Source organism: Cavia porcellus, unplaced genomic scaffold (assembly GCF_034190915.1).
Source record: "Cavia porcellus strain 051 isolate PalLab524CR breed Dunkin Hartley unplaced genomic scaffold, mCavPor4.1 scaffold_1, whole genome shotgun sequence".
Classification (NCBI taxonomy): domain Eukaryota; kingdom Metazoa; phylum Chordata; class Mammalia; order Rodentia; family Caviidae; genus Cavia; species Cavia porcellus.
Genome location: NW_026947484.1, coordinates 236,194,689 through 236,219,630, shown reverse-complemented (window position 1 = coordinate 236,219,630; position 24,942 = coordinate 236,194,689). Strand labels below are relative to the sequence as shown.

Here is a 24,942-nt window from a genome sequence, read left to right as displayed (position 1 = left end):
AAAGAATTTCAAAGCTTTATAAAATATTGTAGAAAAGTTTACCGTAAACACCTTAATTATGTTTTAAAAGTTTTAAATGTAGGCTCAGCCAGACTTGGTGGTACACACCTGTAATCTCGGTACTCTCAGAGATTAAGGCAGGAATAAGAAGCTCAAGCCCAACCTGGGCAGTTTAGTGATTCAGCAGGATGCTGTCTCAAAATTAAAACAGAAGGAAGCAGAGTGTGGCAGTGTGCGCCTGGCCTGTAATGGTAGCGTTTGGGAGGCTGAGGCAGGAGGATAACCAAGAGTTCGAGGCCAGTTGGGGCTCATAGTGAGTTCAAGTCCAGCTTGAACTACATGGTGAGACTCTGGAGAGAAAAGGGAGCAGGGAGGGAAGGAAATGAAGGTAGCTTAGCGATGGCGTAATCACTGCTTATCTAACTTACATATCTTTTGGGCATTATGTTACTAGATATTACACATAAAGTAAAACGATTTAATAACTGCCTGTGAGTTCAAATCTAAAAAAGGAGACAAAGTAATTACAGCTTAGAGCATATTGTAATAAGAAAGATATACCCAGGAATATTTTCAGGAATGAAAGACTTCCTGATGATTATGACACAATTTCATCTGAGGCAGAAAAGATGGGCAGCTTCACAGGAACTGGCACGTGACCATGAAATAAGAGTTAGCAAACTCTATTTTTGAATTTGGGCAAATTGAACTCATGTTTTTACTCTTTTTTGTTTCTTATATCCTTCTGTCCTGTCTCCTTTGTAGAAAAGTTTAGATTTGACACTTCGTTATTTATTGCATAATTCTTTTTTATATTAACTAAAGACTTACAGGGTTTTTTGTATGTGAAAATAAACTTAAGTGGTACCTTTAATTTTTGTGATGTTTTGTTAACCTTATTTGTATTTCTGTTAATTTTCATGTAAAAGATAGTTTCTTATTACAGTCATGTATCACTTAGCTGATTGTTCTTATTTTGTGTTTGGATTTCAGAATGAATGCTAATAAGACCACAGTCAGGTCTGTCTCTCTTCCTCTCCCTCTCCCTCTCTCTCCCCTTTCTCTCTCTCTCTCTCTCTCTCTCTCTCTCTCTCTCTGTCTCTCTCTCATATCTGTCAGTACTGAGAATTCAATCCAGGGCCTTCACTGAGTTACATTCCCAGCCCATTTTTACTTTATATTTTGAGACAGGGTCTTGTTAAGTTGCCCAGGCTGGACTCCAACTTTCCATCCTCCTGCCTCAGCCTCCCAGAGTGCTGGGATCAGGCATATAGCACTGTGCACATCTTTTCTCAGGCCTTCTGTGTTGTATCTATTCACTGTTCTCTCATTCCCCAGTCTAGCCGCACACTCACTCTTCCATGTTTCTCATAATGCTTCCCCTGCCAGGACCACCTGTCCTCATGTGGCATTCTCATGGCTCTCCTGCGTCTCCTTCAAGATCTCCTCACATCTCATGTTTGCATAGAGACCTTTCTGGATCACCTTACTTGCTACCTCATTACTGAAGTTTTGCCTTACTTTTCCCACTAGCACTTACACCTCCTAATATACTTTATCATTTACCTTTTAAAATCATTTCTTTTCCCCCTAAGATCAAGTATATAATTTACTTATTAATTTCATTTATTGTTTTTTTCTTACGATAGAATGATACTCTGTGTCAGTGGTGAATTTATGGTACACATAGCATAGTGGACTGTTTGTATCATTGAAAGCTCTAAAAGATTCACCATCACTGGTCTATGTGGATAGTGATTTTGTAAATTTTATTCACAACTGTATTCCCAAGACCTAGAACAGAGGTTGGCATATGGAAGGAGTTCAATAAATATTGATATTTTCAATTGGGCTATTCACCAAACTGAGATCAATTTAAAGTGGATTTTTTTGCCTAACGTTTACCTTTTTCAGGAGCATAGTATATTAGCAAGCATCCTATTTTTGAAATCTTTTGAGATTGAAACTAAGACTAACATATATGTGTGTGTTTATATATGCAGATTATATATCACATAATATAGAGTATATATGTATTATAATATATAACATATATAGTATGTAAATACTTTATTGAACAGGCATTTAGCTGCTCTTTCATCAGGTTCTATAATAGACTCACCCAAGAGCTGATGCAAACTGTATATCATGTTAAGGAAGCTAGATATCCTTGGGAGCATTTAGTAAAGGACTGACATGATTAGATGTATATTTGGTGATTCTGCAGTAGATGGATATAGGACAGCAACACTGGAAACTTGAAAACCATTTGGGAAACTGTTTTAGTAGTCCTACAAGACATGATGAGAATCTGAATTCACCATCTTGGTAAAGGAGAATGTGAGGAATGAATGTATTTAGGAAATAAAAACTGACAAATCGTGGTGTTTGCTTCTGTGGGGCCTTCTATGAGAAGAGGCTAGAATGACTTATGGCACCATTTGAGACAAAATCTATCTGAGAAGGAAGTACATTTAAAGATAAGTTATGTATTTTGCCCAAGGACAGGTAGGCACATTAGTGGTTAAACCAAGACTTGAACAAGGTCTTTCTGCTACAAAAGCCATACTTTTTATCTGCCATGCTTCAATAGGAATCCAATTGGTTCTCCATTAAGAAAGTAACATCTTGAAAATGACATTTGAGCAGAAGTGTTTTTGCTTCTGTTTAGGACTGGATAGTATTGCTGAGAGTGAGAATGGCTGGAATTGAGAAGAAAGATGAAAATATCTTGTAATAACCTAGAATGCTTGATTCCAAACTAGGATCATAACAATCTGAGATTGAGAGGGAAAATCTAAAATACTTGTTAAAGGGGAATTGGCAGGACACGGATACCAATTAGAAGTGAGAAGTAAAAAAGAAAGAATAAAAAATAATTGCAAGATCACAGTCCTAGGTGTTAAAAGCTTTTATAAGCAGCTCTTCTAAAATGGAAAAAATTTGAAATGTGGCTTTCTAGTTACATGACATAGTTTCATGATTAAAATTTTGGGAACATTTATACAATGAGGGTATGACAATCTTTGGTCTTCAGAGAAGGACCTGAAATAGAGTAGATTTTAGAGTTACTGAAAGATTTACTCATTTATAGATGTTGCTTTTTTTTTTACAGTTGTAATAAAAATATGATAGCTAAAACCATGTGAGAGATGGTCAAAAACTTCAGCATTCATTAAAATATACATTCCCAGCATGGCAGCTAATATGCTGTCTGCTGGGGTTTAATAATTCAGAATTTAGAACAAGGCTCACAGTTTCCCATTTTAACGTAAGTTTGCCTTTGTTTTCCAAAGGTGGATAGAGTAAGAGAATGTAGGTGTATTGTTTGGCACTAATAAAACCCAAAAGGTAATGATGACTGCAAAGCCATGAATGATTCTGTTTTCTTAGCAATCACAAGGGAAGTGGCTGATGAGAGACAGATCAGATAGGGTCTGTAAGTGCAGTCACTAACTGGCACAGCAGGTGAGAGACCTGGCTGGCATTCAGGGAGTGACTTTGTGATTTCTGGCACCTCTACCAAGATCCTAACATAGACTAAACATTTGATCTTTGTAGCCTAACTACATAAACACGAGGTTGGGTATATGGAACTCAAAAGTGGAAGTACAGTTCAAATTCCAAATCTAGTTTATTACTCTAAGCATATATGTACTATTTAATTTCTATCAATACAAAGTACTAAACCTTGTAGGTAAAGTTATTTTTGCAAAGTAGGGTCTGAGTAAAATTCCAAAAATAATTTTTGTGACTCTCATATACTTGTCTTTATATTTTACAGGTAAAATGATTTTTCTCTTTGTAAAAATAAAATTTTATTTTTTAACTATTCTAACAATATTTTCATCTGACTTTATCATAATAATTTCATAAGGGATTTAATTTTATTTTACAGATTTAGGAAACAGAAGTATGGGAAGTGAGTAGTTGATGACCCTTCTAGTCGTACATAAACACCAATGCTTTTATTATAGTTGTAATCCTCTTTTTATTGACAGACCAGTGTTTAGAAACTTTGGCTGTATTTAGAAACATGAAGAGAGGAATTCCCCATCCTGTATTTGGGTGAAAAGGCTATAAGGTAGATTGCTTATTCTTACCTTTCCTTTTTAGGTGTGAAGTTTTTCAACATGAGTGGCCTTGGGGACAGTTCATCTGATCCTGCCAACCCAGACTCACACAAGAGAAAAGGCTCGCCATGTGACACACTGGCATCGAGGTAGGAGCACTCCCCTGAGTCTGCTTCTGGCAGAGCTTCCTTATTGTTTTCACTGCCACGTTGGAGCTTCTGGTTCAGCGGCCCTCCTAGAGCCCCTCACACTCACCACACTCCTCCTCCTCCCAGGTCTGCGCACACGCCTTTCCCACACTCAGCTTGCTTCTTCATTTCCTGTAATTAGTACTCAGGCTCTGCTTAGTCATTACTTCCTTTACGGGAACCTTTTCTTCCTTCTGCAACTCTGAGGTCAAATCTCTCTCACTTGTGTAGATGTCTCAAATAGAGTTATGGCTCTGATCCATAGTTGAAGGTTTTTACTAGTTCGTGTGATTATTTCAGGAATAAGCTGGCTTAGACACTGAATTGCTGTTTGGTAAGGTACCCTGTCTGTTCTTGCTCATCATTATATAACTAGGTCATAGCACAGTATGTGGCTTATATTTAGTAAGGACACAGTAAATATTTGTCAAGTAATTAAATCTCTTGAATAGTTTTAAATGCTGTATTGGGCACTAAGAATATATTATTATCTCAGGAATATGAAAAATGATTGTTTGTGAAATTAATATTTGGTGTGTTGTGAGGAACATGACCATCTGAAACAGACTGAAAGAAAGCTAACTGCTGCCAGGTGCGGTGGTGCACGCCTATAATCCCAGCACTCGGGAGGCTGAGGCAGCAGGGTCGCTGCGAGTGTGAAGCCAGCCCAGGCTGCATAGTGAGTTGAAGGCCAGCCTGACTGAATTACATAGCAAGATCCTGTCTCCAAAAAAAGAAAGAAAAAGAAAAGAAAAGAGACGAGCTTACTGCTAAGGAGAGCCTAATTAAGTACAAATAAGTGAAACTATTGCCTTTTACATTTGATTTTTGAAGAAATGGATTAATATATAGAATAGTGTCGAATCCAGTCAGATTAAAAGATCAGTTCCCATCTGAGAAGCAAGGAGTGGGGATTTGACTCTATTTGTCTTTTAGCATCTAGAGCAACCTCCCTCGAACTCTGCACTAAATATCCTAAGCCAATAATTCTTGGTTATGGTGGGCTGTTCTGTATATTACAGGATATTGTTTTAGTACACTTTTGTCTCCAGGACAAAATACCTTATACCTACAGTTTAAAGAGTTGTAGTTCTACTCACAGTTTCAGTCCATGGTTAAGGCTCCCCTGCAGAAATATCATGGCAAAAAAAGTTGCTTCATTTGTAGCATCCAAGAAGCCAAGAGTAAGAGAAAGCCAGAGGGGACGCCTCCCTTCTGACAGCCCTTCGGGTATGAGTCCATCCCTGTGTTAGCACCTGATGAGATACCAGTGACTTCACAGTCCAGTCACCTCTCTTGCCGTTTCGAGATACCAGTGACTTCACAGTCCAGTCACGTCTCTTGCCATTTCTTAATCCAGTCGAGTTGACAGTCACAATCAACACAAATATTTAGCAGTACCCTTGCTTCTACATACTAAATGCCAATAATAACTTCGTTATGGTAACCAAAAATGTTTTCAGACATTGTCAGATTATCTCAGGGGCAGGGAAAGCAAAATCAACCCTAATTAATAATCACCAATCATCACTGAGAGGAAAGCTGCCAAGGCTCTGCTGTCATTGGTTACGTGCTTCTTTCCAGTGTGAAGGAAAAGAAGAGGCTTTATAGGAGAATGTGGGGGCTAGAGGGGAAAAAAAGAAAAGTTGACAGTTAATCAGCTCCAAAAACTGGCCTAGAGAGGCCATGATCTAAGTACTTACAAGTGTCCAGATCTAGGAAAAAGGGTTATATCAAGATACATCACGTATGTATCTTGTGTGTTGTGGAAGTTAACACTTGTGTATAAAGTCAGTTGTTCATGAAGAAAAACGTAGAACAAATAAAACTGTTATCTTTAACTATTACCATTTAATTTTTATATAAGGATATTTAAAAAGTATCAATTATATGAATTCTGTATCAATAGAATACACTAAGAAACCATATATATTTACCACTTATAATTAATATTTTTATGTTGTATCTTTTTCATATTTGCATAATCTTAAATAAAATATCTACTTCTATTTATTTTTTCTAGTGCCTTCAGTCTGATTTTATGCACACATATATCTATGAGCAGTATAAAATGTTTATTAAATTTACATAAACTGTATGCTATTTTTTTCTACACTTGATCTTAGCCAAAAGGCCGAGAAGCTATTTTTTTCTATAACTTTTCAACATGGATTTTTTGTTTTCTGATTTTTTTTTTTTAAACAGAGTCTCCCTCTGGAGTTCAGATTGGCCTTAAACTCACTTTGTAGCCCATGCTGACCTCAGACTCACAGAGATACTCCTGCCTCAGTTTCCCAAGTGCTGTGATTATAGGATGCACCACCATACCCAGCCCCACATGGATTTTGAGATTTAAATATACATAAGTTTATTCAGTCCTAGAAGATCGTCTTTAAACTTTTATTAGTACATATTTACATTATGTAATGATTACCATCATTGTGGGGAGTTAGTACATGTACGTAACCTAGTAGCTCTTGCATAGTATTGTATTACATGAATATGTCACATTTCAAACAATCTATTCTCCTATCAGTAGACGTTGCAAAACCATAAACTGCTATAAATTTTTGCTCTCATAGTCAGCACTGCAGCAGACATCTACATACATACTCTACCTGCCATTGTATACTTAAAAAGAGTTTCTTTAGGGTCCATGTTCATTTTTATGTTAACCAGGTAATTACTACACTGGGCTTCAAATGACAAGCATTGAAGTTTCTGTTTTCCCACATTCTTATTGACACTTTTTCTCGCTTTAACATTTTGCCAAGTTGGGTATGGGGTTATAGCATTAAGTACATTTCCCTGATAGTTAATTTAATTGTCTTTGTTTTCTACTACCCGTACCTCTGCTAATTTCTTGGTTGTATTTTGTTACCAAATTCTTTCTGAGTTGTTCCCCACTCCACTTTTTTTCCTCTTTTGGAAGAGTTATTTTAAAGTTTTCTTTTTAAATTACTGGCCTCTTTTTTTTCAATATCACATGTAAGAAGGTCTTCTCCCATCCTTTGAACTGTGAGATCCGCGGGCATACTAAAGTCTGCCGAGCATGGTAGCGCTGTAATTCCAGCATTGGAGAGCCTGAGGCAGGAGACTGTGCCATGAGTTTGATGCCAGCATGAGCTACATAGTAAGCTCAAGGGCACCCTGAACTACATTAGTAGGACTCTATCTCAAAAAAATTAAAAACCTTCTCTTCATGTGTCAAGGCTTTTGGGGTCTTAACTTAAAACTTTCCTTTATTTTAAAGTCTTAAATATATTTTTATATATTTTATGCAAAAACACTTTTAGGGTTTTAATTAATTGAATTTTATTTTTCTGTGTAGATAACATAGAGACCCAATTTTATTGTTTTTTCCAGTCAATAGTTCTGAATCTGTTCTTCCCTTCTACTGTATTGGTATATTTATCATAAATAGGGATCTGATTCTGAGCTTTCTTTTGACAGTTTCCTTTGTGTGTATCTGATAGGACCAATCCCTCTTCCTTGTTATTTTCTAAAATTATTTTTCCCATACTTGGTTTTTTACCCTTACATAAAGATTTGAGAAAAGTCCCCCATCCCAATACTAGAGATGGAAAGCAGAACTCTCACATTGAGCTGTATCTCAACCTCACCCCCTTTTTTAAAATTTCGAGACAGGGTCTCACTAAATTGCCTATGTTGGGCTCCCAATTTGCAGTCTTTCTGCCTCAGCCTTTCAGAGTACTGGAATTAGAGGTGTGCCCCACCACACCTGTCTTAGACTCCAAAAACTATTTTTGTTGAATTCTGATTAGACTTTCATTTACTTTAATAGATTAAACTCATAATATTAACATTTTTTATGCTCTAGATTCTAGAAAATTCTTTTTTATGAATATAAAATTTTTCATTTATTTAGGTCTTTGCTGTTATCCAATATTTCACAACTTCCCTCATAAATATCCAGCCTATCTTTGATGAGATATATATTCTCATGTACCATAGAATTGTTATCACATTTATCAGTGGTATCATTTTGTCTGTGGGCCTTATTCGATGACAGTTGTTAGTGTGTACAGTGCTAATGATTTCTGGATATTGGTCTTACATCAGTCCACTGAATTGAACTTTCTTATTTGTTTTAATGATTTACTTGTTTATTTTCTTTGATTTGTGTATATGCGGAACATTATTACATAATTTGTGTACTCTTTCTGTTTTTTTCACATCTTTGAAATAATTATCTTCTTGCTTGCTTTAAAATTATTTTGAAAGTGATGACTCTAGTTCAGGTTTGTATGTATGGACTTGAGTTTTTACCCCCTTTGTGGTACAGGGGATTGAACCCAGGAACTTTTCACCAAACTACATACCAGTTCTTTTTGGGGTGTTTTTGTTTTTGTTTTGAGTCATAGTCTCTCTATGTTGCCTAAGCTAGGCTCTAACTTGAGATCCTTCTGCTTCAACTTCACAGAATGCTGAGATTAGAGGTGTTGGGCTTCAGTTTTAGTAAAATGATATCTTTGATATAGGGAACAAAATTTTTACCATTTTGAAACTGATTTAGTTGTTACATTAATAACAACCTTGCAGTGTTTCTTCTGGCTTTATTGTCACTCTCCCAAACAAGAGTATGAACTCATTATAAAAGGCATCTATTAGATCTCAGGATATTGCCAATTCTGTGTACAGAACCCTAGACTGGAGAGTTTTTTAGTTACTCTTTGTTGGGGTGAAATATCTTGTATCTGTCTCCCCATTTTTCTATCCCCTTGTTATTCTCAGAGAATGAGAACTAAAATGCCAGTCATAAAGTGGTGGTTAGGAGTGCTTTACAGTTAGATGACAGTTCCAGTTCAGCTCAGGCAGTATTTATTAAACGCCAGCTCTTCAGCCAACGCCATCTGTGAGGTGTTTTGAGGATACAGGTGAAGTGTGAGACAGGTCTTCTTAAACCTTCAAGGAGTTCCCATTGTCTTGAAAATAAGTAAGCATAATTAAAGTTATAATAGATAACGTTTATTGAACAAATAGTATATGCAAGAACTCTGCAAGGCATTTTACATGTATCGTCTTTTTCATCATAAAACTGCAAGAGGTCATTAATGTCATCATCGCAGTTTTCTAGATGAGGAGATTGGCGCATACAGAGGTTACCTTGCTCCTGACTTACGTGGTCACTGACTAGCCAGTGGCAGCAAGTATGAGCCTGCACTCTTAGGCACCATATCACACCCTGAAGTTGTGTGCAAGATCCCTTGTGACATGTCTTAATACTTTTCTGGTTGCTGAGACGAAATATCCAACACCCAAAGTTAAAAGAGAAAAGGTATATTTAGTCCACAATTGGTAGACGTTTCAGTTCATAGTTGGTGGCTTTGAGGGAAGGTGGCTGGCAGAAGGGCATCAAGGAGGAGGCAGCCAGAAGGTAGCAAGCAGCGAACAAGCAACAAGCAACTAACAGTGACCTCTTTGTGTCCTTTATATCTTTTTTTTTTTGTACGGGGGGTCGAACTCTCAACTTTGCACTTGCCAGACAGGCGCTTATGCCACTGTGATAATCCTCACCTGTCCTTTATATCTTATCCAGACTACCTGCCCTTAGTGTGGGGAAAACTCACACCCATGCGTACCCAGAACTGTGCCAAACCAACTAGGAGAGACTAATTTAGTAATCACATACCTTAATCCCTGCATCCCACACTGTCGATCCAGCTATCCCTGAAAAAGCCCCAGCTATGAGCACATGAGGTTTTGGGGAACATCTAGACACAGGGAACAACATGACAGGATTCAGACCTTGTATCTTACCCGTGTTTCTTCCATAGATTAGCCGTATTAGTGGACTTAATGTGGATTTTAACTTGATGTTTTCACTTTCACTGTATATCTTTGAAAAATTGTTTTTTTCTTCCAGGACAGCCATCTCCCTGCCCTAGAGTTTGCACATTTTATTACATAACTATGAATATTGTTACTGACTATATATCATTAACTATTCACATACCATTTATATTGCATTAAGTAATCTAGAGATAAAGTATGGGATGGGTTTCCATAGGTAATATGCAAAAGATATGCCATTTTATACAGAGATTTTGAGCACCCTTAGACAAGGGGTCCATTGTGAGGAATGACTGTATTCAGTGAGAAGATGACTCAGCATACCATTAACTAGCATGTTTGCCATATGAATGGTAATAAAGGGGGTTAGTAAATGGAGAAGTGTAGTTAAAGAAATAAAGGAAGCTTTTTTAAGGTAGAATTTTTTTGTCATCTCCACCTCTTCTTTAGTTTTGACTTTGTTTGAAAATATCTACTGTCATTTTCTCTAGATGATTGTTGCCTACTTCATTCCATGGTGATTGTTTTCAGTTTTCAATTTCAAGTCATTTTATAAACACCTCACCATTTCGTGACTTGTAACTTTTTTTTTTTTTTTTTTTGGTGGTACCAGGGATCAAACTCACAACCTCATGCTTGCCAGGCAGGTAGTTATGCCACTGAGCTAAATCCCCCGCCCCGACTTGTAACTTTTTGATCCCTCTGTTTCCCCCTTACAGTGAGACACTCATTTGTTTATTTATAGTGGTTGCAAGCATTTTATCATCACACAAAACTTACTGGCAAAACATCTTTAGGAGTTCCACCAAGTGAATCAATATTATTCTTTTGAAATTCAGACCCATAGATTCAGTTAGAATCCACTAAATATATTTAAGTTCTCTATGGTAAAACTATGTATCCTCAAACACTATCAGGTGTGAAGTTGAAACGTGGTGAAAACGCACAGGCTTTACTTAGTTTATGCCTTGCTTTCAATTCCTTGAAGGTTGTAAGATACACTCTTACTTCCAAAATGGTAATAATTCTTCAATAATGAAAGATTTAAAAGATCTTTAAAGACATAGTATATGATTTACTGTAGTGTTAAATTTGATTTTGTTTAGGAATATTTATCATTTTGAAGTATTTTTTATTATGTAGGTAAATATAGTAGTTGACTTAGTTCCTTTTAATTCACTATGTTATGTAAATGCTATTGCTGTTAAAGTTTAAAAAATTATTATTAAGAAAAGTAAATGATATTTTAATTATGCCAATTAGGAGCTTTTAGCAACTGGTATTTCCCTCTTCTCACCTCTTTTTTCTACTTTTGTATGGCTTTTGTATGTAGCCAAATGATTTTGAGTGCTGCTTATAAAATAAAGAGCTTGTTGTGATCTATCTTTGGCAGGATTCAGCTTTTATAAGTGTTAAATAAAGCAAGTTGCCTAACAAATGAGGAGAAAAGACTAGAAAGGAAAAAGAACAATAATTTTTTCAATACATTCATATGATTTTTTTAAAAAATGCTGGCTGTTATTCTTTATAACTTTTAACATAAATTTTTGATTTTGTTTATTGATGAGAAGTTTAGTTTTTCTTTTTTGAACAAAGCTGTGTACTAAACACATTTTCTATATACTTGTGCCTCTCATTACTTTTTAAAAATTTTACTTTGGAACAGGTTTTTTTTAATGAGGACTAATGATCTAATCAGAATAAGGATCAAGCATTTATTAGAGTTCTAATTATAACTCATTTGAACTCTAGCATAGACCCTTAATTTGTAACTCATTTGAACTCTAGCATAGACCCTTAATTTGTAACAAAGTAATTTGAAAATTCTGTTTTTGTATTTCAAGGAGTTACTAGAATGTAAAGTAGTTCTAAGCACAACACTAGATTTACTATCTGGTTCCTTTTAATATCTAGTAATCTTCTGCTATTTGAATACATTCAGGGTATACATACCATGTCTGTTAGAACAGTTGTTCACTTTATGTATTTCCACCAGCACTGTTTTCTGCACTTTGATATTGTCTGTTCTTTAGATGTGAATTTAATTGGTTTTTAAATCTGCTTTTATATTTTCAATAAAAATAGATTTCTCTAAACAGATAAGCATTAAATAGTTGAGCAGAGAAGGAAATAAGATAATATTATGTATACTCAGTGGATTTTCTTTGTGTGACAGCACTGAAAAGCGGCGCAGGGAACAAGAAAATAAATACTTAGAAGAGCTCGCTGAGTTACTGTCTGCCAACATCAGTGACATTGACAGCTTGAGCGTAAAACCAGACAAATGCAAGATTTTGAAGAAAACGGTCGATCAGATACAATTAATGAAGAGGATGGAACAAGGTAAAAAATGGCTGTTCTTTGTTACCAAGACACCACACGTGACTCTATTCTTATTACGAAGGAACTGCATTGACTCCCTATACCTTTATGAAATACTTTTGTTTAGAAGGTATTTATTTTATTGAGACAGAGAGCCTTGTGATAACAAAGTGGCTTACTAAACTAACTTGAAAACTCGTTGCCGGAGCAGGTTATGGACTCTGTGTTGTAGGGGATTGAGACAGGAGACACACATAGTGCAGCAGGACCTGAGTCCCAAGAGAAGGTCAGTGAGCAGTGACTCCTGCAGGGAAACTGTCTCTGCCTGGTGGAGCAAGCACGCCTCTACCTGGAATCTGGGCGAGGGGAGCAGTCTCCTCTGAAAGTCCGTGGCAGACTGTTTAAGATTTATATTTACACTACCCATGCCTACGGAGACCCCACACCACCACAGCCCTGGGATGCCTACCAGAACAAAGGCAGCACACTATGAAGAGCACGCTTCCCGCCTGCTCCATGGAAGTGCCACAGAAAAATGCTTCGGAATGTGATTCTACACGAAACTGTACACAACAGAGAAGGAAATAATCTGTAACCAGTAGGAGGAACAAACTCAAAAGAACTTTAGATTAATAGCAACATTATAAAAAGACTTTAGGCAAATATACTTATAAAATGATTAAAGTTATATCATTTGAAGATTTTAGAATCCGGAAAACATAGTCTAGTGACTACATAATTAGCAGATAGGAGAAACCAAGCTGGAGGCCAGCAGATCCCAGGAGCCTGCCTGATGTGCTGGAAGTGGAAGGTGGCGGGGTTTCTCTGAGCAAACAGCCACCCACAGGAGAAGGCAGATGGGGAAGGTCCTCAAAAGAAAACGTGGGCTGCGCACCCTGCCCCTACTCATCCCATCGCCAGTGCACTTTTAGTGCCTCTCTTTAATATCAACAAAACCCCAAGTACATGCGGAAATCCTGCTGTATGAAAGAGAACAGCCAAGCAAACAGAAAAGGAGAGTCCAAGAAAGCAGGGACAATGCAGGAGACAAGAAAACTTCAACTTCAGATTGTCCAGCGGAGACACAGGGAAGATGCTTTGTCCATGAAAATAACCTTTGAAGCAGGATGTCTGGGAAAACCTTCACTTCTTTCCTTACTTCTCCTCTTTCCTCCTCATCCGCTTTTCCCTAACACTGTCTCGGGTATTCCACTCACCATTCCCTCTCCCACAGTGCTCTGCCCTCGGTATCCATGCACTAGGCAAGCTCCCTCACCCCTGTTATGTCTTATTCAAATATGTCTTCTCAGTGAGATTGTTCCTAATTACCGTAACTGTTTAAAATCTTTTAAAAAGAGAAAATCAACACATCCCTGTACAATTTTCTTACTTTCCCCACAGTGATTTTTACATATGACATGTAAAATTATTTGAAATAAATTCCTCAGGGTGTGATGGGGTATGCCTGTAACCTCAGCTATTTAGAAAGCTGAGACAATAGGGTCACCAGTTTGGGATAGCTAGGCAAGCCTAGGGATAGCAAGACCGTGGCTGAAAAATAAAGAGCTAGGATGTAGCTAATGTTCAGGAGTTTTTAAAATCAGGAGGAGAGTTTGTAGATACATTAAACTATAGACAAAACATTAGAAAAGAAATGTAAATGACAGTACACATTGGCTCATTTATTGAGTGTGAATTGCCATAAAAGTTCTTTTAACTTTATATTGAGAGGCTAATGAGAGGGTGTGTATATAGCAGGTGATATGTTAGTTAAATAGTTACTCACGTGATAGCATGACAGTAGATACGTGTACCAAGGACATGTTACTGAGAAGTACGGAGGTAATCAGAGTGTCAGCTAAACCAGGGTAGCAAGACACCCGAAACACAATGGCTTTAACAAGACAGTCTAGGTAGGTGTCAGGGATTCAGACGCCTTCCATCTGTGTGCCCTGCCGTTCACACGGTATTGCCATTATCTGTGCTGGTCGTCAAGGCTCAGCTCTCCAAGTCCCAGCTGACAAGAGGGGATAGAAAAACTGGAAGCTGCGTTTCCGTTCTTTTACAGGCCGGCAGGACCCAAAAACTACACATTACTTCTGTTCACATACATGAGGCCAGAAACTAGTCACTTAACTACGCTTGTTTTAAGTTTTCCCTAAAATTTTAAAAGTTCTGATTTTTACATATAGTAATTTAATCTGCATAAAATTGATGGGTTTCCTTTTAGATCTCATTTTAGAAACAAAAACCTAGCTGTGCATAGTGGCAGGAACATCACAAGTTTGATCCTAGCGTAGGTAAATTAGCAATTTGGCAAGACCCTGCCTCAAAATAAAAATAACAAAAGGGTAGGTTATGGGGTCCCTGTAATCCACACTCAGGAAGTTGAGGCAGGATGATCACAAGTTCTAGGATAGCCTGGGCTACATAATAGGTTCAAGGCCAACCTGAACTACACAGTGAAGCAGTGTCTCAGAAGGGCTGTAACTAGTACAGTTGCCCTAGGTTCAACCCCTAGCAGTAGCACCACAAAACAAAAACCCCACAGCACACATGAATCTGTCTTCATAAAATTATATTTATGGCGTTGGGCCCAGGGGTCCAGAGCAAGAAACGGGGACCGTGTTCTGATGCTAGCTGATGGCTCTCGACTACCACAACCTTGCTGGCTTCAACTGCAAAGACGAAGCAGAATTTAGAGGCTTTATTGTTTGGTTGAAGACCAGAAAATCAGACACTGAAAGACTGAAGACAGAGGTAATTTAAAAAACATCTCCAGCAGTGACTGGCTCAAGTTCTTTTAAAAGTGTCTCAGAAATGTTGGCTGTCCTTTCAAGATTCAGGATCTACATGAAGCAATTGACTGGTTCCTTGGCTTAGCTGTTAGACTTGAATATGGGGATAATGCTAAAAAATACAAGGACTTAACACCTGACAATGCAAAAAATACTGACAATGCAACTGAAAATGTAGACCCACTGATCAGTTTGGATGTAAATAATCCCAGTTTTAAGACCGGTGTAATGGCTTTGGCTAACCTCCCTCGGGTTAAGCACCATGATAATGCTTAAGGAAGGTATTTGCATTTTGATTCAGAAGCACCTAACACAGGCTGCAGTTGCTAAAGTGAATCAAACAAAAGAGGGTTTACCTGTTGGTTAGACAAACATATCCTTGGTTTTGGCACAGGAGATGCAATTCTTAATGAAGCTGCTCAAATTTTCGATTGTTGCATAGAGAAGAACTCAAAGAGCTACAGACAAAAATTAATGAAGCCATATAGCTGTCCAGACAATTATTGCTGATACAAAGACAGACCACAGACTGGGGAAAGTTGGAAGATGACTTCCAGCCTCTTACCTACTTAGTACAGTTAGGAACTCTTAAACTTTCAGCATGTATTTGGAAATCAAATCTCGCTTTGGAGGGAGAAATCCCAGAAAATTGACTGTGTTCTAGTTTACCACCGTGGTTACTTGTTTTCTTTAATAAAGTTTTTAAAGAAGAGGCAAAAAAAATTTCCATATATTGTATTTATGGAAATGAGCTTGTTTGTTTTTGTTTGTTTGGTACTGGGAATCAAACTCAAGAGCTTTTGTTTGCCAGGCAGGTACTGTGCCACTGAGCTGTATCCCCGGCCTTACGAGCTCTTTTTTGATATGTGATTCTTAAAGTTTCTTTATTACAGAGAAATCAACAACTGATGATGATGTACAGAAATCAGATATCTCATCAAGTAGTCAAGGAGTGATAGAAAAAGAATCCTTGGGACCTCTTCTTTTGGAGGTGAGTGTCCTCACTGGCCCAGAAATTAAAATGTTCTTGCCAGTTTGGCTTTTTAAAATATTCTTTTATCAAAAAAAATTCTTTTATATCTTACATCCAGCTAATTATACAACAAAGTGAAGCTTTACGAGCTTTTCCTTTGTAACAATTTTAGAATTAAATGTGAAGAATGCACAGGGGAAATTTTCTTAAAGACTTTCCAAGTCATCAGATAGAAAACTGAAACATACTAGAAAGCCTTTTGTTTGGGGGGTGATTAGAATTTTCTGGAAGAATGAAACATTAGAATTATTTAGGTAACTAGTGCTGTCTGTATGTGTGGTCTGTATGTACTGTACAATTTCATGAGGAAAGTATGCCTTCCTATATAGGGTAGGTATTGTCTCAGAATGTTTTTTTAAATTGCTCATATAAACCTTCTAAGAGAATTGCTGACAAACTTTGAAAAGCAAAAAACTTTTAAACTGAATTATTTTGTAATTACTGTATAATTTCCACCTCTTTCTTTCTATCTAATTTTCAGTCCCTGTATACTCAACTCAGATGTTTTGTTTCAAGCAGGCTCATCACTTGAAATGCTTTCTCTCATACACGTAATGTTTAAAAACATGTATCTATATAAGTATAAATATGTATATATCTATATATATTTTTTCATCCCTCACAGCATAAGTATTTCTGTTATCTCTAAACTCAATTTTACATAATTTACAAAATGTAAGTATATATAAGCTAAATTCTTTGCTCTTGTCCTTCCTTAGGGCCTCCTTTCTGATGGTCTTAACAGACTGGCGTAGCTCTCTGTTTTCTAAATCCTATATATGTTGTGTCCTGTTTCCCTAACTTCTCTGACGTTTATATTAAAACATTGATCATGTAGCTCCTAGCCTCTGCAGTCTTCATGGTTCCCTCTCCTCCAGTAATGTAAGAAAATTTTCAAAATTCAATTCAAAATTTAGATGTTTCTCTTTTCAATTTGTTAGTTTCTAACATAGTGTTTTATATAAAGTCGTATGAGACAGTGAAAATACAGGCGTCCTTGAGAATTCTGGGCTGCTGCAGGAGAAGAGTGATGATATGGATGCTGGTCTCTGTGCAGACCTCAGAAAGCACAGAAATCAAACGGGGTTTCCAGACCGAATACTGTACAACTAGAAACAGACTGCTGCTGCTGCTCCCTCCGTGAGCTTACATGTGCTGACCTTTGTTACCACTTTGTCAGAAAAGGCTGGCCGGACACTTTCAAGTGAACAACAGTGACAGGAAAAGAGCCACTCAAAAGTAAACCGAGGGGCTGAGGTTTAGCTCAACAGTGTAAGTGCCTGCTTGGCAAAGAATTCAAGTTTGATCCCTGACACCAAAAAAAAAAAAAAATGTAAATAGAAGGAGACAAAGTAAGGATATTTTTCAGCTGTTGACAGTTACTACCCTGAACACCCCTTTGAATCAAAGGAAAACACATTACACATGAATTAAATTTCATTGGTTGAGTATTTTCCAATATATAAAAGGATATCAAATTATAAATTCTTTTTTTATTTTATTTTGAAAGTAGTAAAAATGCAACAGCACAGGACAGAACAAAGCCAATTGAGACAATGCAGTGAAATTGGTGCAGGATTTCACAGTAGGATACTGGGATAGTAGTACTAGGTACTATGGTATATCTCCTTAACTTTACAATATTTTCCCAGTCAGTTAGGTATAGCAAAATCAAACCAAAAATAGAACATTATAAAACCAATTGAGAGTACTGAATAGAGCAAAAGAAACATAACAAAACAAAAAGTGAAAACAACCTTTGCCTTCAAACAGAAGATAGAAGGAAATCCCCCATATTTGCTGTACTGCATATGGTCATCCTCCCAAGAGATGCTGAGACATCTATCCCCAGTAGCTATGGAGTGGGGCGGGGGGAAGAAGGGTGCTTGATTTTCAGGCCGAGTGGCAGTCGGCTCACAGGTAACGGTTCTTTTTCTTCCTGGCCCACGCCACAGGCGCTTACCAAGAGGGCGGGTGAATAAACTGCTTGAGTCCCACCATGGCTGGATCTCTCAAATTATAAATTCTAAAAAGTAAAATAGAAATTTATTTAGGTTCTTGACCTCAGGGAACTAAACAGTTTATTTTTGAGCTACAGATGTATAAAACAATCTCCAAAATGCAATTCTAAAATTTGGCAATCTAGTATCTTTTCTGCACTTTTTCATTCCCCAGCCCTGCCCCCAGTCACTAATCCAAAGCAGCTAGGCTGAAGGTATTAGAGGAACTTTCCTCGCATCTCAAAAAAAGTAGTACCGTAAACTGGAGACAAACTAGCTAAGTGGGGGCACCTTGAGTCCCTATTCCTAAGTGAAACCAATCGGACACACGCGTGAGCACCATTGTTTCTCTGGGGTAAGAAACCACAAGTGTAAATTAAAAAGGACTAGTATTAGAATTTGCTTATTCAGTTTATTTAATGAATACTTACTGCATATCAGTTACTCATTAATCTCCATGGAATTATGAAAATTAAATTGTACCATTTGTTAGCAGTGTTAGTGGCACATTTGTTCACTATTATCTGCTGTCAGAATTATTTGATCCTAACCTTCCTTATTCCTCACTACCCCAAAGAAAAATTCTGTTTTAATTAATGAAGTCTCCCTAATTTGCATGTACATTCAAGCTTCTTCACATCTTGCCTTGTAGCATTCTCTGTATTTCTTTGTGGTTTTTGACATTGTTGACTATTTCTGTGGCCTCTTCAACAGTGACGTACTTACTTTTTCTTAAATGTTAGTATCCCCCAAGATTCTGTTTTCCTCTTTTAATTCTGTGCATGTTTCCTGGGAAGTTTTCTGTTTGTTTTTGAGACAGGGTCTCACTCGAGTTCAGGCTGGCCTTGAACTCACAGTCATTCATTCTCCTGCCTCAGCTTCCCGAGTGCTGGGATTACAGGTGTGCAGCATCATGCCCAACTATATTTTGAATTTCTTCTTTTCAAGGAAAGAATTCCTCCAATGGCCTGATTAAGCATCATATAAGACTTTACTTAATGGGGGAATGTAATTTCATGAAGAAATCAGATTATTCTTTAACAGGAGAAAAGAAGATCATCATTAAAGAATAAACAGGACCCGAATGATTACTTATGAAGCACTAGGATTTGTCTTTAGCCAAGAGCTCTCCTGCCTTTTCATTCACTATGTTCTGCTGCTATTTGCACATCTGCATTTGACTGTTAGACAGTCATTTTCTAAAGCTAAGTTTATAATCCTCCTTCACTTCCTTCCAGTTTAAAAGAGGTGAGAGGTAAAGGAAGAATGGAAGGGAAGGGTTTGCACCACCACGTCTCCTTTCTCAGGAAGGCGCTTCTCTGTCAGAGCTCTAAAGTTACTGATTGCAGGAGCTGCTCCAAACGCTCAGTGGCCATAGCTGTGGACGCCACATGTACCATTGGTTCCTTCTGTGTCCAGTCTTCTGTTGCTTCCATGGCCACTGCCTCATTTCTGTCTCTCATAAGAATCTGAGTGTCAGTGGAGCGCTGAGCTTGGTCTGCTTCCTCCAGTCTGCACGTGTGCCCACTGCCAGAGGGCCTTTCTAAGGGTCAGTTACGCCCCTGCTTGAAAACCTTGCTTTTGGGATAACCCCCACTGCCTTCAAAGATGTTCTGTTTCTTTCTTTCTTTCTGCCTGTCTTTTTTTGTTTTTTGTTTGTTTCCTTTTCCCTGAAACACAAAACAACTTTTCTAGTGTTGAATTTACTAAGCACATAAAGGCTTTCTTGAAATCCCTGAGCTGATTTCTGGATCTTATGTGTCCTTCCCTTCCCTCCCCCTTCTCATGTTTGTTTTATGGTTTTCAAGCCTCTGGTCAGGTATAGGAACCCTCCTCTATGTTTACCCCTTCCCTACTGTGTGGGTCTCCCTCTGTGCTTAGCTTTTGTGAGTCCCTCTCGTTGTACCATGTGGTAGCTTGTCTTTTCCTCCTCGGAGACTGTAAGTGTATTGAGAGTCATGTGTCTGAGTCCCAGCACTCTGTCCAGGGACTGACTCCTCCGTGGTGCTCAGCTTAGGATACGATACAGAGGGTCTGACTTGCCCTGCACACTGCTGGATGTGACGTGCCCTTTGGGAATGTGGATGCAGATCTAGCGTGGTCTGTCTGTCTGTGTCCTTCTGGAGACCACTGACCCATGTGAGCTCAGGGAAGACCCCTGAGACTGGGCAAGGGACTGGCAAGTCTTGTCTACTCTGCTGCCTCACTTCACCACAAGCCTGCCGCGTCACGCTTTGCGGCACGTGCTCTGGCCTCTGCCTACAGCTCCTTCTCACGTCTCCCCTCCTCTACTACACCCTTCGTAAGTCAGTAGGGCTCTGTAAGGAGCCTTTCATTGTCCCCAGCGCCAAATCGGGCATCCTTCTGTGTGTTCATAGAATATTTTGTAGTGTCTCGGATACTGTTTATGAGTGGTATTGTTTATGTTTGTGTCACTCCCAGTGTCCACAGCTTCCTTGAGGGCAAAGAACAGGTGTTAACTTACATAGTTTATAGAGACTTTTATGACTGAATGAATGGAACAGTCACAGTTCACATTCACTACTGTAGAGTGTATTTCTAAGGCAGGCGGTTGACATAGGTAAGCATATCTACCTGAATCATCAGGCTATGCTCCATTTGAGATTCCCGGTGTCTTCACAGAGAGGCTATTCAGCAGCTTTTCCTTCTAACTAGATGTGTATTTCTCATCTCTTTTTTAAAACGATGTATGTGTTTACTTTTATGTTTTAACCACTCAATACTTTTTTTTTGCTTTGCAGGCTTTGGATGGATTTTTCTTTGTTGTGAACTGCGAAGGAAGAATTGTATTTGTGTCAGAGAATGTGACCAGCTACTTGGGTTACAATCAGGAGGAATTAATGAATACCAGTGTCTACAGCATACTGCATGTTGGGGATCATGCAGAATTTGTCAAGAATCTGCTACCGAAATCACTAGGTAGAAAGAAAGAAATTCATCTCTTAAAAGAATACTCTCTGTACCGTCTCCTTTCATACTGTATGTGATATTATGTGATTAATTACATGCATAGTACAAAATAATACGTATCTAAAATATCTTGCATATGGTTTCAATTTCAGATATGTCAAATAGCTGGTAACAAACATTCATACCTCATCCTCTGTATTGTGCCATGATTTGATGTCACCAGTGGGAGATAGTTACTTGTCTTATCCAAGAAGCTTCTGCTTAAAATTCCCTTTGCTTTCAATTTTTATTATGTCCAAGAAAGAGACATAGATCTTCCCCATTGCCTTGCTCAAAAGAAAAGAAGAGAAAGGAGAAAAGGAAGGGCTTTGTTGCTCTGTTATGCTCATTAATATTTTAGGATGTAAATGCTTGGAGTCCCAAGAAAAACTAAGTTGTCCACTGCCAAGGAGGGCAGCTAGTAGGATGGACGGGATTGATTTCAGCTGTTATTCCACATTCATTAAGCCATAGTCCTTGGGGCTGAAATAAGTCATTAAAAGTTAGAGGAACTTGTATAAAATCTCTAAAAACATGGACGAGCTAACAGCAGCCTTTGCTTACTTCTAGAATTTTCAGGCTCCTGCCCCCACTTTGCAGCACTCAGGTTCCATCTAGTCCTAGTGATTGGATCTCTGTCTCCATCTGAGTGGGTATTTTTTTTCAATAGTCAGTGTACATTTTGTTGGCAAATAACAAATTTTTCATTAATTTCAGGCTCCATTCCATTTCACAATTTCTTTTTCCTTTTTTTCCCTTATTTGTTTGTTCTGTGAGTTCTGAAATAATATCAGTTTATTACACAGATAAATTGATCACACTTAATTTTTCACACAGATACTGTCTGATAAAGTATTTGAGTAATAGATTTAGGAGAATTGTAGCCATCATTTAATACAAGAATTGAGACAGTGGTCAGGGAAGTTAAACTTGTTTTGTTTTGTTTTGTTTTGTGAGACCAGATTTTACTTAGTAGGTAGTCCAGGTTGCTCTTAAACTTGAGCTGAATCCTGCCTCAGCCTCAGTGCTGGGATTATAGCTATGTACCACCACTCCCAGAGAAATCATAAACAATTTAAGGTCTCCTGATGCTACTTAGATTTCTTTCTTGGGGTCTGGACTTAGCATTTAAGGAATACTAACATTTAAGTTTAGTAGAGCTTGCATTTTTAAAAAAACGACTTACCTCATCTTAGGTGATAAGGTATTTGTTTAATTTATGCATGGTTGGGAGGAGAACAGAGTCACAGAAAACAAGGCTAAATGACTCATAACAGCTAAACCTTGAAAAAACAGCCTGTGTGTTCATAAACAGATGACTGGATTTTTTAAAAATACAGTGTATGTAGACAGTAGAATACTACTCAGCCATAAAGAATGATAAACCTGTCATTAATAGGAAAATGGATGCACCTGGAGCCCATACTATTAAGTGAAACAAAGCACACATAAGCATAAATATCATATGGTTTCTTGTATGGTAATTTAAAGAGCAAAATAAAAATAAATAATACAAAATAGGGAGATCCTTTGTTAAGTGGGAAAGGGATCTAGAAAGGGAAGAAGGAATGAGGTAGAGGAGGGGAAGAAGTAGAGAATTAGGCTATGTTCTGTATGTATACCAAGTCCCCCCAGTGCAGCAAACGTGTGCTAAGAATAAACATTATAGAAGGAAAGGAAACAAGGCCACACGGGCTTCTGCTCCCTGAAGAAGAGCTTGCTGTTTATGGGAAGACTGCAGACTATCCTTCTCTGCATGGTTACTACAGGGCTCTGCGTAGGGCGCCCCTGGTCACTGTCGGAGCTGACTGAGGAGCAGGTGTGGTTTCGTAGCTGACGGGTTGGCAGTGCTGCTCTCAGCACAGGACCTGGTCCCCCGCTGGCCTGGCTGTTCATCAGTGCCTCCTCTAACAGCCACCTCCACCGCAGGGAGGGACGTGAGACTTCTGCTGCAGAGGCATCTCGCTGTCCTCCTCCCAGAGAATGAAAGATCAGACCCGTGACAAATAATATAGCACTGTACCGGGCCTTCGCCTGTCACAAACAGGTAGTAGATGAGCAAAGAGGCGGTGAGCTCGGTAGCAGTAGAGCAGATTACCAGGTTTCACAGCAGACGTTGATCACTCTTTAAAAACCAGTGAGATGGTCCCATCCAAAGAGTAAAACCCAACAGCACTAAACTTGGAAAATTCAGTGCCTCTGTCAAGTTGTTTTTAAGAAGTATTGAGGAGAAAAATATGCCTGAGGGCCTGTGTTTAAACCTTCATTACCAGACCAACAAATTATTAGCAAATCGAAGAAGGAAAGTAGAATTACCTGTGTATTTAGCCTTCAGAAAAAGTCAAGGGCCTGGGGTACAGTGCAGCAGCACAGTGCCTGCCCGCAGATGTAGGTCCTGAGTTCAGTTCCCCACCGCCATCCCCAAATACCAAGGTTCAGAAAGAAATTTTTGAATAAGATCATATATAGAGAGTATAGATATCTGTTTCCTGTGCACACGTGTCACTTAATGATACAAAAGTGTGTGTTCTTATTTTTCATTCACTTTTACTAAGAATTTTTGGAGAAAAAAGTCACAAGCCAATCTTTCAAAATCACTTTTGAATTTAATGATTTAGATTTCAGCATTGAAAACCTATGCTTTTTAAGAATAACATTTTATTTCTAAAAAATAAAATCTCAACACTGAGAAATTACTATAGTGATCTTGTCCAAAAGGGCAAATGTGCCACAGATATTTTTAATATGTTATATTGTGAAAGATTAAGACGTAACAAGTATAGACTGACTTGTGAAATTGTAGTAATATGGATTTGAAAAATTAAAAATAAGTTCTGTTTAATGGCAGCTGTGTGTCAAGTAATGCAGACACCACAGTGATTAGGAGCAGAAGCTTTCTGCGTGCAGCAGCCCCGGGTGTGCATCTTCTGCAGCCCGTTCTCATGTGACACGTGGTTCCCTTCAGCTTCATCTCTCCCTGGAAGGTTGAAGGGTAAACAGTACTTCACACATACCCTCGCTGGATTCCCTTCAAAGTTCAGTTGCTGTTATTACTACTATTACTGTCGTTATATAAATATTTTGAAACTTTTAATTTCATGAATGATAAATATGTAATGTTACAGTCAAAAGTTACTTGCTGTTTTAGACTACTTTTCGCTTACCCATTGATTTCAAGGAAGAGCTAGCTTGTCCTTTCCTAAGTTTCATACAGACTGTTAAGGCAGGCTTTTTTTTTTTTTTTTAAAGATCACAATCAGAGAGTTTAATTCTCAGTTCTTCTTTTCTGCTGGTAATTGTGATGCAGTGTACTTCTGTCTTTAAAAGGGACTTACATTATTTGGTAATACTTTATTTGTGGCATTTATCCTTTTAAAGAGAAAATGTGTGGTGAATAAAAGAAAGCAATTGCACAAAGATTAGGTAAACTGTGTCCCACTGGCTAATCCTAAATGCCCCCCACACGGAGAGCGCTGGGTTTGGTCAAAGGATTATGCCATCAGTCCAGATCTGTGGTTTCTATTCCACAGAGAATGTGGGGCTTCTTTTGTGATGCTGTTATCTTTTTATGAAAATTAGCTTAGTACTTCCTGTTTAAAAGAAGCTTTAGTCTTAAAAAGTTACAGACTCTGTCATGGTGAGTTAGTTTATATAATTAAAAGGAATCTAGTTAATATTGTGAAACTAAGGGAACCTAGAAAGATTTACTAAAAAAATTTACCAACATATACTGGAGTGAGTCTA

The 24,942-nt window shown here is 38.0% G+C and overlaps 1 protein-coding gene, 1 long non-coding RNA gene and 2 pseudogenes across 7 annotated transcripts in view; 2 read left to right on the top strand and 2 right to left on the bottom strand.

The window, feature by feature from the left end:
* The window catches only part of Ncoa1 (nuclear receptor coactivator 1), a 251,421-nt gene that overhangs the window by 148,318 nt on the left and 78,161 nt on the right, over positions 1–24,942 (top strand). For 5 of the 6 annotated variants that reach the window (XM_063231459.1, XM_063231465.1, XM_063231449.1 and 2 more), the window contains 4 exons: positions 4,117–4,222; positions 12,252–12,418; positions 16,089–16,186; positions 20,991–21,168. In XM_063231459.1, the coding sequence (XP_063087529.1) occupies positions 4,134–4,222; positions 12,252–12,418; positions 16,089–16,186; positions 20,991–21,168 (532 nt within the window). In that variant the 5' untranslated portion in view covers positions 4,117–4,133. Of the gene's footprint in view, positions 1–4,116; positions 4,223–12,251; positions 12,419–16,074; positions 16,187–20,990; positions 21,169–24,942 lie in introns of those variants that run through there. The other variant, XM_063231489.1, reaches the window with a different exon arrangement.
* LOC134471769 (uncharacterized) lies at positions 2,900–4,238 on the bottom strand. The gene is made up of 2 exons (XR_010041396.1): positions 4,104–4,238; positions 2,900–3,045 (listed from the first exon to the last, which is right to left on the bottom strand). It is a non-coding gene; the product is annotated as an uncharacterized LOC134471769 (long non-coding RNA).
* Positions 6,284–6,407, bottom strand: LOC111757754 (U2 spliceosomal RNA; annotated as a pseudogene).
* Positions 12,425–16,066, top strand: LOC134471768 (RNA transcription, translation and transport factor protein-like; annotated as a pseudogene).